The 17,906-nt window shown below is 42.0% G+C and overlaps 1 protein-coding gene across 1 annotated transcript in view; it reads right to left on the bottom strand.

Annotated features, from left to right (window-relative positions):
* Positions 1-17,906, bottom strand: part of LOC117531541 (bromodomain-containing protein DDB_G0280777-like) — a 483,227-nt gene that overhangs the window by 80,389 nt on the left and 384,932 nt on the right. Inside the window, exon 4 of the mRNA XM_034194661.1 lies at positions 626-862. Coding sequence (XP_034050552.1) covers positions 626-862 — 237 coding nt within the window. The remainder of the gene's footprint in view (positions 1-625; positions 863-17,906) is intronic.

The raw sequence follows: 17,906 nt of genomic DNA on the forward strand, positions 1-17,906 counted from the left end.
GATTAACAGGCCCCCGATTGTCTCCTTGTGTTCAGTATTTGTCAAAAAACAAGTGTAATGTTGTGAATGTCACATTGTCAGTAGGCGTACCTCATTTTTTTTTAATACTTCAGTGTGTGCGCTGCTTTGAACTCACACACACACGCGCTCCCACAAAATTTTTACCGGTTCGCGTTTGTTTCATTTGACATTGTACCAAAATAAACTATCCCTGTGTGTCATCTGTAGTTCCACTCTGTGTACTTTCTTTTCTGTGTTCATGTTGACTGATCTGACGGACAGGGGATTCCCAGCTACCAGGCACAATTTACATGCATTTGCACATTTTTAGGGGCGTGAAAAGGAAACATGCTTGGATTCATGCGTACACACACTTTGATACATCTGGATATTTTTGTGATTATGCCAGTTTCTTGGTTTTGGAGTGCACATGTTTCAGTAGAAAATCCACACAAGTCTTTGTACATGAGGCCTCAAATGTTGACGCAATGCATCCTGGGTTGATTTTTCCTGTATGTGGTCGGGAGAATTCCTTTTCCATATTCAGTGTAAGTAAATAGTTTCATAGCAGTGGAACACCTGCTCCAACTAACAGATGTTTCACAGAGTTTTGATCAATTCATACCTGAGTTTTGAAGAACCTGTGATGACTGTGGTATTTCATCATCATTTTCAGTCTTCACAGGGACACGAGCAAAACGGAACTTGGTCTTCTCAGTGTCCAGCCAGTGAAGCTGCTGTCTCTCGTTATTTGTCCAGACTTCATCTTGTTCCTGTTTAATGTCCTTCTGGTCGACACTCAGACTCAACTCCTGCTGTTCAGGGAGCATTTCTTCTTTAATCACCAACTGCTGCAACATGTCTGCAAGGAAGCAAATAATATGAAGAACAACATTTGTCAGAGTGAAGACAAACCAGCAGCACTGTCACCATGAAGTTACTGCACTGATGGAACTGATACTGTGGAATAACACATTAAGCCTCCTTGGTTTAGATTTTTTTTTTTTACATTCTTGATCTGGACCCAGATGATGCTTTTACACAACTCAGAGGTTCAGTCCAGATGAAGAAATGTTTGATACTTGTTAAAGTTTGATCATCGTCATGTTGTGTGTAAAAAAAAAAAAAAAAAAAAACTGTACAAATGTGCCACGAACAATCACAGCCGAGAGCAGTCTGCTGAGAGCTGCACTTTGTCTGGTCAACTATGTCACAGAACACTCTCAGGTCCTGAATGAGAACTAACGAGACAGACAGCTGGTCCAACCTCCCCTCATCAAAGTAAGGATCTGATCTCATCCTGCCAAAGGCAACTGCGAGACAAATTGCTTGATTTTGCTGGGTGGCGCTCCTCCCTCGCATAACTCACAGGGCATTGTGTTTGTATTCTGGTGAGGTGACAAGGCTCCTCCCAGATTTCTCTCAGATGAGTCACTGGTGTCACTGCTCAGACTCCTCACATAAGACATTCATGAGAGAAAGGGGGGGGGGGGGGGGGTTGATGGGCCACACACATAATCTGCCATGGGAGCACACCAAAATAGCAGAGATGATCGGAGAGGAACAGCCACTTCTGGAAGTGGCGGAGCTGTTGCTAGCCTGGGCATGGTGCAACATACATCAGGACTCCTGTTCAAACTTCCTGGACTTATGCATTTAATGTTTTTGTTTTGTTTTTTTCAGAGCACAATACTGCAGGAGCGGAGCACACAGTGTTGTTTTTAATTGCTTTTTTTTTTTAATCTGGAGGGCTCTCTCTTTCTCTCTGTCTTGTCCCCCCAACTCTCTCTCTGTCCCTCTCCCTCCCTCTGAGTATGTGTGATGGGAGTTCTTTGACATGCTCGTTGTGAGGGCGATACACGATCATTGAGGAAATACGATGACTTGCTTTCATTAAATGGCATTCTGCTCAAATCCAGCTCCAAAAGCATTCATATGTGACTGTAAACCGAGAAAATCCTTCCTTTAAATGCCGTGCCATGGAAATATGATGACATCTGTCCATCGGAGCCAAAACGCAGGAGGACGGAGAATGTATTTTGCCAGGTCAATGTGCAGGTCCACCTTGTCCTCCGAGTGGAGGGGGGGGGGGGGGGGGGACAAGAGAATAGCCAAAGGCCGTCAGGACCCGCAGCCTTTCCTGAACACAGGTAACTAAATTCTCTTCTCACATCCTCAGCAGTGATGGTGATGGGAGAGGATGGAAAGAATCCCGGTTGAGAAGGGGGCAAGTGGGGGTGTCAAGGACAATGTATGGTAGAGGCAGAGCTGGAAGCTGATGGAGGATTATTATCAATTTCCCTGATGGAAGTCACTGAGGTAGTCAAACAACTCTGCAGCGGCAAGGCCTCAGGGGTTGATGAGATCTGTCCAAAAAATGCTGAAGGCTTTGGGTATGGAGGGACTGTCTTGGATGACACATCTCTTCAACACTGCGTTGAGGTCTGGGACAGTGTCTGAGGAGTGGCAAACTGGGGTGGTGGTCCCCATATTTAAAAAAAGGGGACTAGAGAGTGTGTTCCAATTACAGGGGCATCACACTACTCAGCCTCCAAAGTAAAAGGAGGGTTTGGCCGATAGTCGAACCTCTGATTAAAGATCAACAATGCGGTTTCCATCGTGGTTGTGGAACAACAGACAAGCTCTTCACTCTCACAGGGATCCTGGGGGGAGTATGCCCGGGAGTATGCTCATCCAGTCCACATGTGTTCTGCAGACTTGGAGAAGGCGTCTGATCGGGTAGTCTGGGAGATTCTGTGGGAGGTGCTGTGAGAGTATGGAGTGGGGGGGGGGGGGGGGGGGTCCCTTCTCAGGTCCAACCCATCTCTGTACTCACAAAGTGAGAGCTGTGTTCAGGTGCTCGGGAGGAAGTCGGACTCGTTTACAGTGGGGGTTGGCCTTGCCAGGGCTATGTCTTGTCACCAATCTTGTTTGTGATTTTCATGGACAGGATATCGAGATGTAGTCGAAGGGGAGAGGAGGGTTTCCAGTTTTGTGGGCTCAGCATCTATTCACTGCAGATGCTGTGGTCCTGTTGGATTCATCAGCCTGTTACCTCCAACACTCCCTGGATTGGTTCAATAGCCGAGTGGGAACCGGCTGGGATGAGGATCAGGACCTCTAAATCCGGGTAGGGAATGTGGTCTTGCCCAAACTGAAGGAATTTAAGTACCTCAGGGTCTTTTTCACGAGTGAGGGGACAACAGAGCATGAGACTGGCCAGTGAATCAGCACAGCAGGGGTGGTATTGCATTCACTCGACTGGACTGTTGTGAGGAAAAGGGAGCTGAGCCAAAAGGTGAAGCTCTCAATCTACTGGTCAATCTACATATCTACTCTCACCTATGGTCATGAGGGTTGGGTCACACTGAAATAATTAGATCGCGGATGCAAGTGGTTGAAATGGGCTTCCTTAGGAAGGTGGCTGGTGTCTCCCTTTGAGATGAGGTGAGAAGCTGGGTCATCCGTGGGGAGCTCAGAGTAGAGCTGCTGCTCCTTTACATTGAAAGGAGCCAGCTGAGGTGGTTCGGACATCTGGAAAGGATGCCCCCTAGGAGCATCCCTTGGGAGGTGTTCCAGGCATGCCCATCTTGGAGATTTTATCTCCACACTGAGAGTGCATCGGAATCCACCAGTCAGAGGTGGTCAATGTGGCCCGGGAAAGAGAAGTCTGGGGTTCCCTGCTAGAACTGTTGCGCCCGTGACCCGATCCCGGATAAGCGGCTGAAGATGAGTGAGTGATCATCAACAACGCTCACGCTTAAAACTCTGGATTAATACGGAAGGATTTTGATGGAATTTTTTCCCTTTCAATGGACAGAATCTCTGTTCGACTGTCCTCCTCAGCTGAGCTCTGAGCTGCCATTTTCAGAATGTTTCACAGACTCGGGGCGCTGAAGCAGCTGACTTTTCAGCACACATTTTCAGCAACAATTCAATTCATATTTTAGAAAATCCGTGCTCGGAGGCACAGACAATTTGAACCCGATAGCCGGGCGGAAATTTGCCGCAACCTGCGGCTAAGAACACTGCAGAAGAGAGCTCTCTGAAACAGCTCAGCTTCAGAAACCTCCCCCCTCCCCTCCTCATGATCAGAAACAAACAAAGCAGACATAAAACATCACAGGTTGTATCTGTATTTACTGATAGTTGAATTACGCTGTATCAGAAGCTGATACAGATACTGGATCGGATCGGTCGCATCCTTTGGTGTGCGTTACATTTGTGTATCAGGTACTGCACCATAAATACGGACATGCCATTGGAAGAGTATTAGTTTTAAGGAAGTAGACTAGTCAAAGTATGGTCCAAGAATCTTAAATAATGCTTTTTTGCCAATGACAAGGTGCTCTGATTGTTGATTCAACTGTGTTTCCACACTGAGCATGTGTTAAGCTCTGAAACTTCACAGGTTAATACTCCAGACAGTACCCTTTAAAATGGTATATTACATTACATATTTCAAGGTACTTCATTTTCTACCCTGTGGTGGCCAGAATCTGTACATGTTCTCATGCCACAAGCCCTTATTATGAAGTTACATTGTTATTTACCAAAGGTTATTGGTGAAATTTCAGCTTAACTTGAACTTTCCTTTTTAAACTGAGCACGGTGGCTCAGTGGTTAGCACTGTTGCCACACAGCAAGAAGGTCATGGGATCACATCCCACCTGGGACCTTTCTTTGTGGAGTTTGCATGTACTCCCCGTGTTTGCGTGAGTTCCATCCAGGGGTTTGGTCTTCCTCCCACATAAAAAGACATGCAGGTGTGACGAATTGTAAACTTTAAACTTTACGTTTGTTTACTTTTTCGAAGGTGTGAATGTGTCCATCTGTCAGAGTGTGCGGTCCTGTGACAGACGGGTGTCCTGTCCAGGGTGAAGACCACTTCATACCCTATGCCTGGTGGTATCAGCTCCAGCCTCCCCACCGCTTCTTTGGCGCAAGAGAGCCCCGAAAATTGATGGATGAAAGAATTTCAGAAATACGGCAGCTAGCCTCAGCTTAGGGCTGCTCGATTATGGAAAAAATCAGTATCACGATTATTTAGGTAAATATTGAAATCACAATTATTCAAACGATTTTTTTTTTTTTTTTTAGTTACACACTGCATTTATTCAGCATTTCTCTCACTCTAAAAAAAAAAAAAAAATTTGTTATACGAGTCACAGGACTGCTCATTTATGGAGCAGTTTTCTGAAGAAAAATCCTTGGAAATGTTTTTTGCTGTTGTTTGTTTACCTCAAAATTTCTGATTACTGTTTAAAAAAGTTTAGAACACTTGTAATTAAAATAGCTAAATAAATCAATAAATGGTTCTTTAGAAACCTTTCATCTGTAAATTAAAACCACCTGTTATTTAAGAATAGATAATTTTTTGTTTAACATAAGGAACCTCGGACATTTATTTTTAGACAAAACAACATGGAAATTTGTACTTTTTTGAAGTCTGGTAGATTATTTATATATCATTTCAACCAGAAAAACAGACACTGTACATAAATACAAATGTTTATTATAAATGCAACAGGAAATAATTTAACAATGACTGCAGTGTGATTGTAAAGTAGGATTTCTGTGACATAAACCTCATGAATCATGATGAATTTTATTTAATGGTCATTTCAACTTGTAATTTCGCCAAAATATGTAATTGCCTTTAATGTTGTTATCAGGACAGAATCATTTTTAAAATATGAATTTGAGCACAATAAGTGGAGAGCTTCTACCTGTGCAAATGTCTTTGGACTTTGATTCGTGGACATTTTTATGATCCGTTCATTTACTGTTAAAATATAAAATGAAACAGCTTTTTAAAAAAAAATAAAATAGTTGCTGTTGAAAGAGCCTTTTATTTAGAAGCAGGTGATGTTCTGCTGGATTCTCTGGACCAGATGAAGGTCTCTTCTGCAGCTTTGAACTCTGGTGGTGTTGGTGAAAATCAGAGATGTTTTCTTTCGACTGGACTTCGTGGTGTTCAGCTCATCAATGGAAGTTTGGTCTGCACAGCAAATGTTCTTTAGGACAAATAAAAAATATTTCTTTAAATATAAAGAAACCCTAAACAGTTTATACAACCCCTGGCAAAAATTATGTAATTCTGAGGAAAAAATTATGGAATCACCCTGTAAATTTTCATCCCCAAAACTAACACTTGCATCAAATCAGATCTGCTCGTTAGTCTGCATCTAAAAAGGAGTGATCACACCTTGGAGAGCTGTTGCACCAAGTGGACTGACATGAATCATGGCTCCAACACGAGAGATGTCAATTGAAACAAAGGAGAGGATTATCAAACTTTTAAAAGAGGGTAAATCATCATGCAATGTTGCAAAAGATGTTGGTTCTTCACAGTCAGCTGTGTCTAAACTCTGGACCAAATACAAACATGGGAAGGTTGTTAAAGGCAAACATACTGGTAGACCAAGGAAGACATCAAACTTAAAGCAATATGTCTCAAAAATCGAAAATGCACAACAAAACAAATGAGGAGCGAATGGGAGGAAACTGGAGTCAACATCTGTGACCGAAGTGTAAGAAACCGCCTAAAGGAAATGGGATTTACATACAGAAAAGCTAAACAAAAACCATCATTAACACCTAAACAGAAAAAAAACAAGGTTACAATGGGCAAAGGAAAAGCAATCGTGGACTATGGATGACTGGATGAAAGTCATATTCAGTGATGAATCTTGAATCTGCATTGGGCAAGATGATGTTGCTGGAACTTTTGTTTGGTGCCGTTCCAATGAGATTTATAAAGATGACTGCCTAAAGAGAACATGTAAATTTCCACAGTCATTGATGATATGGGGCTGCATGTCAGGTAAAGGCACTGGGGAGATGGCTGTCATTACATCATCAATAAATGCACAAGTTTACGTTGATATTTTGGACACTTTTCTTATCCCATCAATTGAAAGGATGTTTGGGGATGATGAAATCATTTTTCAAGATGATAATGCATCTTGCCATAGAGCAAAAACTGTGAAAACATTCCTTGCAAAAAGACCCATTGGGTCAATGTCATGGCCTGCAAATAGTCTGGATCTTAATCCAATTGAAAATCTTTGGTGGAAGTTGAAGAAAATGGTCCATGACAACGCTCCAACCTGCAAAGCTGATCTGGCAACAGCAATCAGAGAAAGTTGGAGCCAGATTGATGAAGAGTACTGTTTGTCACTCATTAAGTCCATGCCTCAGAGACTGCAAGCTGTTATAAAAGCCAGAGGTGGTGCAACAAAATACTAGTGATGTGTTGGAGCGTTCTTTTGTTTTTCATGATTCCATATTTTTTTCCTCAGAATTGAGTGATTCCATATTTTTTTCCTCTGCTTGGTCTAAAAAAGTAACCGTTACTGACTGCCACAATTTTTTTTCTTGATTTCTTATAGTGTTTCTTAAAGGCAGAAAGTTGCCATTTGAAATGACTTTAGTTTTGTGTCATGTCTGTGATCTGCTTTTATTTCTACAAAATTAAAGAACTGAATGAACATCCTCCAAGGTCGGTGATTCCATAATTATTGCCAGGGGGTGTATATAAAAAAGGAAAAAAAACGGGGAAAAAATGATGGAAAAAAACGCCCGAAAAAATAAGTTATTTAAAGTTAAGCTTTTGTGGTGTCTGAAAAAAGCTGTAGCTTTATTTGGTAAAAATAAAAAGACTGAACCATTTACAAATTAAAGCGTTCACTCAGATCAACTGTGCTAAAAGGCTAAGCTAACGTTAGCCGATCATTCACAGCACTGCAGTTCAGTAAACGTCATGTTTTATTTTTACATTATTCTCACCTCGATAAAGCCGCAGAACTAAACTCCGTTGGGCAAACTGGGACTTCGCATATATCCAAAAAGTGGGAGAATTCGGACTGAGTGGGTTTGCTCCATCACCCCGGCTGCCTGCCTCGCTCTGCCCAGGAATGATGCCTGAAGGCCGGCTTCTCCATGCGGATTGGCTCGCTGTCGCAGTTCGATCGATTACTCGGTCGGCATCACTCCGAAAAGTAGCTGAAAAAAAAAAAAGCTTCTCCCAGTAGGGTGATGGGAGAATCGTTCTACTGCTGTTTTTAAAGCTTTTTTGTGGTTCAGGTGACGCAAATTCAAGAAGGTGATCGCTGAACTTTTTTCAGGTTGTGGAAACAGCCAGTGTGTGACGTAGCCGCAATCTCTGCCCCCTTGCCGCTTCCGAAGCGACGCGTCTGACGTCATGCGTCTTGGGACACATTGACGGATTGGCCTGATGAAAGGCCCTTAAATCATTTCACTCGATTATACGCGTTTGGAGATCGTTTGATACAAATATCGATATCGCGATCGAAATTCGGTTAATTGCACAGCCCTACCTCAGCTGAGCAATATCATTTACACAGAATTTTCATTTTCAGCAACATGGATTCATTAAAGTGTAGGTGACACCAAATAATCACTAAGAACGATGAAATGTTGATATTTAAAAAAATCCTGAACAATAAAAGTAGATAAGTGCACAGGTGTAGGATCAACTACAGCTGTCTGAAGCCTGCACTCTATTTCAGCCCCGATCAGCCCTCAGCCGTGGCCATATTGTTGCTACGTCATCACCAGAATGGCACCTGCTGATTTAAGCCCAAATCAATTGGCAACACAGTGGAGGTCGAGCTGTTGTCAGACGATTTTTTTTCAGCGTGGAGTTTTTTTAAGTCTTGTCTGGCGGATGATTTTTTTTTCTTCTTAAGTCCAGTCTGAAGGTGTTTCTGAAGCAGCTGTGGGGACACAGAATTTACAGCTCAGAGCCTTATTTAGATGACGATAAACTCTGGAGGAAAACCTTCACCATTCTGTGTACTGAACTCTGCCAATATAGTCACTGTTTTCAGACTGATGATAAAAAAATAAATAAATAATGTGATTTCAGCATGGGTGGAGGTGATAAACTTTTTTCCCTGAGAAACAATTTTAAATCTGAAAAATGTCAGAGCAACTGAAAATAGCTATTGTTTTCCTTCTTGAATACATTATTATTATTATTAATTATTAAAACCATTCACACAAGTAGTAAATATATAGTCTTTCCTCTCCGTTTCAGTGAGATCACCTTTAAACTTATCCACCTTCCCAAAACCACATCTGAAAAATAATTTAATTCCTTCTGTTCTGGTTGAAGAAAACTCCCATTTCTCAAACTGGACTTTGGTGCCACGTTCCAGTACCACCTGTAATCAGTTACTGTGGCTGATTGATCCAGTCTGTGTTGTTAACGAGCCGCTTTGTGTTGCAAGAAAAAGACTTAGAGCGCCTGGATCAGCGCTGGATCATGGAACATTATCCCATGATCTAGAAAACAATTAAATAATCTCAAAATCTCAGTTATGTCTCACTGTGGAGTGGAGAAGCCAGGGACGCCATGCGAGTGCACACTCCTCAATATAAGTGTTCCACCTGCCATTCTGCCAGCGAAAAGTAACCGTTGTGACACCGAAAATATAGTGCAACTCCGACCTGAACCACATGGCTGTCAGTCGCCTGTAAAAATCTAAAAATTAATGGGACAATTAAGATGATGGTTCCGGAGCTGATGCTGCTTCCTCCTCCTTCTTGTCCAATGTCGGCACGCCGGGAAGTTCCTGGATTTTCAGTGGCGTGCAGTTCAAAATCCAAATATTTATCTCTTCAAGAACTGAGCACAAGGAAAGGATGAATTTCAAACTGTTAATTTTAGTCTTAAATATTCATGAAAACATGCCATTGTGACACCTACACTTTAAGCCAAAGAAACATTAAATATCAGTTATTTGTGCAAGTGTTGTACAAATAAATCATCCATCCATAAATCATCATCCATCAAGAACAGGCATCTAAGTGGCTCTATTCTTCTTCTTTTTTTAGATATCCTTTAATATACACTAGTAGAGTTCTACCTTAGATTTGGAATGTATAATAGAAGATATACCTTACTGAATTTTCATGCTAACTTTGTTCATAGATTTACATTTGTTCACGTTGCTTTTTCTCTGGAAATAAAAAGTAAGAAAGACCCTTCGGCTGCTCCCTTGATTGCACTCAGGGTCGCCACAGCAAATCCAAGGTGGATCTGGATGTTGTTTTGGCACAAGTTTTACCCTGGATGCCCTTCCTGATGCAACTCCACATTACATGGATAAATGTGGCAGCGGTGGGAATTGAACCAGGAACCTTGCGTACTGAAACTACTTGGACACCACCCCTGCAGGCTTTTTCCTCATTATTTTTTTCCAGGTTTTCCAGAATGTCCGAGGATTCTGCACGCGCCATACGGGCACAGTCTTTCTGTCCCTTTGAAAAATATTCTTCCGATTAAAGGACTGTTTTCTTTAAAGCTCGTTTTGCTGCCCACTTTACGACTACGAGCCACTGCAGTTAACATACTAGAAACAGTTCATACATTTAAAAAACAGACATAAAGTTAACGCTGATCTGTTTAGCTGCTATGTTAACCAGCTCCAAACTAGCCCTGCTGCTAACGTCCTGCTAAACTCGTCTGTTAATGAGTCCTAAGCATCTATTAGCGTCCTTTGGCTCATGCACAAATAAAGTGTGTTACCTGCTGAAATGCTCCGCTCCACGGACTCGGACAAATGAGAAGAATAAAAGATTAATTTGAAATGTTGGAGAAGAACAGAGAACATCAGCGAGCAGACTGTCACCTCCGTCCAAGCAGCACAGTGATTGGCTCAGACACATCAGCCAATCAGAACGTCGTGTCTTGGAGGAGACCAACACAGTCAACATTTTTCTGTTGAAAAGATTAAAATACTCCAAAGTATTTATTAGGGCCCGAGTAGGCAACGTCCTACGAGGACCCTATTGTAATTGCGCTGTTTATTATTATTATTATTCTTGCCACTTTTGAAATCGAAATTTCGGCCTCTTCCCATGCTCAAAAACTCACCAAACTTTCCAAAGTCGTCCGGCTGGATCCGAAATTCGATATTTTGGGGGCGTCGCACATGGTCGCAGAAAAATCGCGAAATAGCGCCCCCTAGAAATGTTCAAAAACCCCTCCGCATTGGGCTTTTTTCGTCGTAGCCTCACGATATTCGGTACACATATTTACCATGCCAGGGCGCACGAAAAAGTCTCTTACTGTCATGGTGAAATATCGACAGGAAGTCGGCCATTTTGATTTTAAGTTTCAATTTTGAGCAAATTTTTGCCATTTTTGGCCATTTCCACTACTTACATTTGAACAAATTCGTCCTAGGGATTTCATCCGATTGTCTTCAAATTTGGTCAAAATCATCACAACACAATGGTGATCAAAAGTTATCAAAAGATTCTAATTAAGTCAAAAGGCGTGGCTGCTAGGGGTCGTCAAACTTTGGCGAGCTTTTCAGAGCACGCCATTTCACTTCGAACGGCTGTCACGCCCACATACTTCATCGTAGATCCTTCAAACTTGCTGGACATGATGAGGGCTCCACCCAACGTCTACATATCTTAAGTTTCCACCTGCGCCATAGCGCCCCCCGGTCGTGGCGGGAAATGTCCTATTTTTACTTTAAGAGGCCCTGATGTCACATACTTAACCCAATCAACTTCATTCCACTTCTAAAACATGCAGAACAAATTGGTGAACGTAGGCAATGAACGCCGTGAAGTTATGAGTAATGGTGTCCGTGTGGCAGCGTGCCGAATATTGACCATTCACCATGAAATTACGTTCTTCCTTTTGACGGCTTTAATTTTGTCACATCATCATGAAAATTGAAACACAGGTCGAGCACGACAACCTCTTATAATTCATAGGGGTGTCGCCCATGGGCGGGGCAAAATGCCTCAATAGCGCCCCCTTGAATGATTCAAAAACTCCTCCCCATAGGGGTTTTTTTGGAGTAGGGAGATGAAAATTGGTACACGTGTGACTTGCATAGACGTACAAAAAAGTCTCTTGCACCATGGGTCTACTCCAAACAGGAAGTCGGCCATTTTTAATTTTCTTCTCATTTTGGTGTGATTTCCACATGTTGTATTTGAACGAACTCCTCCTAGGGATTTTGTCCAAAGCACTTCAAATTTCTTCCACATCACCCACAGACGATACTGACCAAAAGCTTTTCTTTATGTCGAAGGGTGTGGCCGCTATGGCGCCGCCATTTTGACCCTTCGCCATGGAACATTATACTTAAACAGGTACTGATGTCACATACTTAACACCATCAACTTCCTTCCACTTCTAAAACATGCAGAACAAGTTGGTGAACCTAGGTGATGATCGCCGTGAATTTACGAGTAACGGCTTCTGTGTGGTGGCGTACCGAATATCGCCCCTTCGCCATGAAATTACGTTCTTCATTTTGACGGCTTTAATTTTGTCATATCATCATGAAAATTGATACACAGGTCAAGCATGACAACCTCCTACAATTCATAGGGGCCTCACCCATGGGCGGGGCAAAGTGCCTCAATAGCGCCCCCTTGAAAATTTCAAAAACCCCTCCCCATAGGGGTTTTTTTGGAGAAGGGAGATGAAAATTGGTACACATGTGTGACTTGCATAGACGTACAAAAAAGTCTCTTGCACCATGAGTCTACTCCAAACAGGAAGTCGGCCATTTTGAATTTTCTTCTCATTTTGAAATGATTTCCACATGTTGTATTTTAACGAACTCCTCCTAGGGATTTTGTCCAATACACTTCAAATTTCTTTGACAGCATCCAAAGATGATACTGACCAAAAATTATCGAAAGCTTTTCTCTATGTTGAAGGGTGTGGCCGCTATGGTGCCGCCATTTTGACCCTTTGCCAAGGAACATCAAGTCATGATAACTCCTTCATGCTTTGCCTGATTGACTTTAAACTTCACATGTATGATGATGGTTGGCCCCTGAACACACCCAGCCCCTCTTTTTGTACACTGAGCGCCCCCTAGTGGATGAACAATCAACATGTCATAACTCCTTCATGCATTGTGTGATTTGTTTAAAATTTTAACTGTGTGATGAGTGGCGGCCCCTGCATGCACATGCCCACATGTGGTCACAATGGCACCCACTGGCCTGGGTAGGCGGTCGCACGGGGGCCCGTATATGACTGCTTGCAGTCCTAGTTTGTTTTGTTTTCTTTTTACACCGTCTATTTGTAGACGTTGTTTAAATGTTGGTCTTTCGACCATGTTTAACGCTGACGTTATTTTTAGACTCTTGACTGACTGACCCCAGCTAACAGCGCATTGGGGCTGCCCAGATTGATGCCTGACCTAAATAACAAAACTCAGATACAACAGCTAAAGTGAATTTACAAAACAACACATTTGCACTTATCTCAAAAATGACTCAGGCGACTGGCAAAAAAGCAGAAATCCACCAAAAAAGCGGATATTTTTCATCCCTGCATCTCAAATATGTAAATAAACGAAGTGTTTCTTAAAGTGTGTTTCTTAAAGCCAGAAAGTTGCCATTTGAAATGACTTTAGTTTTGTGTCATGTCTGTGATCTGCTTTTTTTCTACAAAATTAAACAACTGAATGAACATCCTCCGAGGCCGGTGATTCCATAATTATTGCCAGGGGTTGTAGCTTCAACTAATTCACAACTCTTGTCCCTGGTTGGGCCTTTCTACAAATTAGTAATTACATGATTCATAATTCCACAATTTACATAATTCATGATTCTAAAAGTTAATTAAATAATAAACAACCTCATTCTTCATTTCATTAGATCATTGACCCACGTTCTCACATGTAAAAATTTCTTACATTTCCACACCTTCCAACACACATCCAGAATTTACAAAAGTGGGTTAACACACTCACTCCTCCATTTAAACCTTCCTTTACCCACTTTTTTACTCACAATGCTCTGTCTGCACATGGGGGCAACATTGGTGACTTTTAAGCCAAAACTTGAGCCTGGAGATGAACATCATAAACTCAGATATATTCTTGAACTCGGGCGGCAATGAGTTCCACAATTTTATGCTTTTAAAAGAAAAGGCTGAACAAATGAAGTCCAACACTGTGGAATGTTACCATAAAATGACAGCCTGTCAGCACCTGTCATTTAATTAAAGGGGTTTCACAATATATGGATTAATACGAGCAGAGTTTTGCACAGCGGCTCAAAGCTCACTCTGTGGTAGGAGACACAAACCCAAAATGGCACAAAAATTCAGCTGCAGTGGAGAAAAAGCCACAAACCGACGGTAGACGAACAGACATTATAAAGAGGAGTTTTTAAAACTCATTTTATTAACAAATTCTGCCATTACAAAGTCATCAAATTCAATCAGAAAGTAGCAAGTATACCAAACATGAAAATACAAGTAGGAACAGTGTAACAATGTTGTAACCACAAAAATAAAATGCAGTATAAAGAAAGAAAACAACAGAGGAAAGAAAACACAAGAAAGTCAGAGATTTAATCAAGAACAAACACAGACATAAAGAGGAGTAGACACCACATTGGTTGCTGAGGTACAAGAAATGTGGCGCCAACTTGGACCAGTTTTCATAGTGATTCTATCACAAGGCACAGTGAAGGTTTGATTTTATAATCCTGGTGCAAATGAGACAATGCCAACCTCCTATATACACCACAGTGGTGTGAATAATGCCCTATGGTGTTCTTCTTTACACCACAGGGGTGTAAATAATGGTGCAACCTTACAATTACACCAAATTAACAAATACAGCCAATATCTGAGGGCTGTTCCCCTCCCCTTCTGAAAGACCTCACAGAAAAGCACAGAAACAAACATCAAATGAAAATAAAGATTAAAAGAATGAAAAAGACCGTATGTCTGAAAACATTTAATAAAGACAAAAAAAGAAAAAAAAAGAAACAAGCTGTCTTACTTGTTGGGAGAGAAAGACTCAGATGAAGGAGAAATATGGAAAAATTAGACAGGTGTCAAGTGCACAATAATGAACTAAGCTTACCTTACCTTGTGTTACCTTCAAATTCATTTTGTTGTTTTGGAAAACACACTTTTTTTTTTGCCTTCTTGCTCTCGGTCGGGACGGTCGCATTTTTCTTTCCTCTTCCCTCCCCAACTTTCCTGCTACTGTAGCGTGTTTGTCTGTGAGACTGCCAGCCCTGCTCCTCTGGAAATGGCAAAATGGATCTGATCAAGTGGTCTCTGAACGCAATTGACACTATTTTTTCTACAAGACACTCGGGAGCGGAGGTCCCGATCTGTCTTGCCGGGACACATGTGGCGGGTTACGTGATGGACAGCTGGCGGAGGTGGCAAGTCATGTGCCTGTACACGTTGTCTGTGGAGGACATTGAAGATGTTTACTTATTTGGAGCTGTGGTGACCGGGTTTCTGCTGTGTGGAGCAGCCGTAGCACTGGTTTACCAGAAAATTAAGAAGGTGGAGGCGGCATTAATTGGCCTGTCCAGGCTGCCTCACATGATCGATTTGATTGGAAGGGCAGTGTCAGCTCAGTCGGCGGGTGTTAACCACACGTTGGAATTCATCTCGGGGAGAATGGCTGCACTGGAAAACCGCTTTGATCGTCAGTAATGACCACATCTCTTCTCCTATATTCAGATGTCTGAAGTTTCAGACAGTGGAATCTTTCAGGCGTCTGTTAATCTGGATATCTATTTGGTTTCCAAACACCAGCTGCCCTTCAAGGCCGCTGGGATAAAATCCTCCCACCGAGGAACACTCCTGATACCTCGCTCCTCGTCTTACCCCGCCTCTCTTGTCTTTACCGCCTCCGAGTTGACCTACTGTTTCGCTGCGACAGATGTGATGTCATTCGAGTAAATGTGTTGCAGTGCGGCTCTGTTTACCAATACGGCAGACATGAACAGCGAAGGCATAGTGCGCAATTATAGTGAAGATTTAAATGAAGTGACATATCGATTGTTTTGAAGAAGATGAAGTTTCTGATGAAAGGAAGCCACAGTAAAAATAATGAGCGGCTCCAAACCGTGTATGTTCCAGCCGAACGCAACAGAAAGAGGATGTGAAGCGCAGCTGTAGGGGATGACAACAACAACGCTGTCGGATATAAGCTGCTTACAAAACACAGAATGGATTGTTCACTCACCACCTTTTCTTATAATCAATCAATCAATCAATTTTTTTATATAGCGCCAAATCACAACAAACAGTTGCCCCAAGGCGCTTTATATTGTAAGGCAAGGCCATACAATAATTATGTAAAACCCCAACGGTCAAAACGACCCCCTGTGAGCAAGCACTTGGCTACAGTGGGAAGGAAAAACTCCCTTTTAACAGGAAGAAACCTCCAGCAGAACCAGGCTCAGGGAGGGGCAGTCTTCTGCTGGGACTGGTTGGGGCTGAGGGAGAGAACCAGGAAAAAGACATGCTGTGGAGGGGAGCAGAGATCGATCACTAATGATTAAATGCAGAGTGGTGCATACAGAGCAAAAAGAGAAAGAAACAGTGCATCATGGGAACCCCCCAGCAGTCTACGTCTATAGCAGCATAACTAAGGGATGGTTCAGGGTCACCTGATCCAGCCCTAACTATAAGCTTTAGCAAAAAGGAAAGTTTTAAGCCTAATCTTAAAAGTAGAGAGGGTGTCTGTCTCCCTGATCTGAATTGGGAGCTGGTTCCACAGGAGAGGAGCCTGAAAGCTGAAGGCTCTGCCTCCCATTCTACTCTTACAAACCCTAGGAACTACAAGTAAGCCTGCAGTCTGAGAGCGAAGCGCTCTATTGGGGTGATATGGTACTATGAGGTCCCTAAGATAAGATGGGACCTGATTATTCAAAACCTTATAAGTAAGAAGAAGAATTTTAAATTCTATTCTAGAATTAACAGGAAGCCAATGAAGAGAGGCCAATATGGGTGAGATATGCTCTCTCCTTCTAGTCCCCGTCAGTACTCTAGCTGCAGCATTTTGAATTAACTGAAGGCTTTTTAGGGAACCTTTAGGACAACCTGATAATAATGAATTACAATAGTCCAGCCTAGAGGAAATAAATGCATGAATTAGTTTTTCAGCATCACTCTGAGACAAGACCTTTCTGATTTTAGAGATATTGCGTAAATGCAAAAAAGCAGTCCTACATATTTGTTTAATATGCGCTTTGAATGACATATCCTGATCAAAAATGACTCCAAGATTTCTCACAGTATTACTAGAGGTCAGGGTAATGCCATCCAGAGTAAGGATCTGGTTAGACACCATGTTTCTAAGATTTGTGGGGCCAAGTACAATAACTTCAGTTTTATCTGAGTTTAAAAGCAGGAAATTAGAGGTCATCCATGTCTTTATGTCTGTAAGACAATCCTGCAGTTTAGCTAATTGGTGTGTGTCCTCTGGCTTCATGGATAGATAAAGCTGGGTATCATCTGCGTAACAATGAAAATTTAAGCAATACCGTCTAATAATACTACCTAAGGGAAGCATGTATAAAGTGAATAAAATTGGTCCTAGCACAGAACCTTGTGGAACTCCATAATTAACTTTAGTCTGTGAAGAAGATTCCCCATTTACATGAACAAATTGTAATCTATTAGACAAATATGATTCAAACCACCGCAGCGCAGTGCCTTTAATACCTATGGCATGCTCTAATCTCTGTAATAAAATTTTATGGTCAACAGTATCAAAAGCAGCACTGAGGTCTAACAGAACAAGCACAGCTGGGTGAAGTGATGGCTTTTTAAGTAATGGTTTAATTACTGCCACCTTAAAAGCCTGTGGTACATAGCCAACTAACAAAGATAGATTGATCATATTTAAGATCGAAGCATTAAATAATGGTAGGGCTTCCTTGAGCAGCCTGGTAGGAATGGGGTCTAATAAACATGTTGATGGTTTGGATGAAGTAACTAATGAAAATAACTCAGACAGAACAATCGGAGAGAAAGAGTCTAACCAAATACCGGCATCACTGAAAGCAGCCAAAGATAACGATACGTCTTTGGGATGGTTATGAGTAATTTTTTCTCTAATAGTTAA

Source organism: Thalassophryne amazonica, chromosome 18 (genome assembly GCF_902500255.1).
Source record: "Thalassophryne amazonica chromosome 18, fThaAma1.1, whole genome shotgun sequence".
NCBI lineage: Eukaryota > Metazoa > Chordata > Actinopteri > Batrachoidiformes > Batrachoididae > Thalassophryne > Thalassophryne amazonica.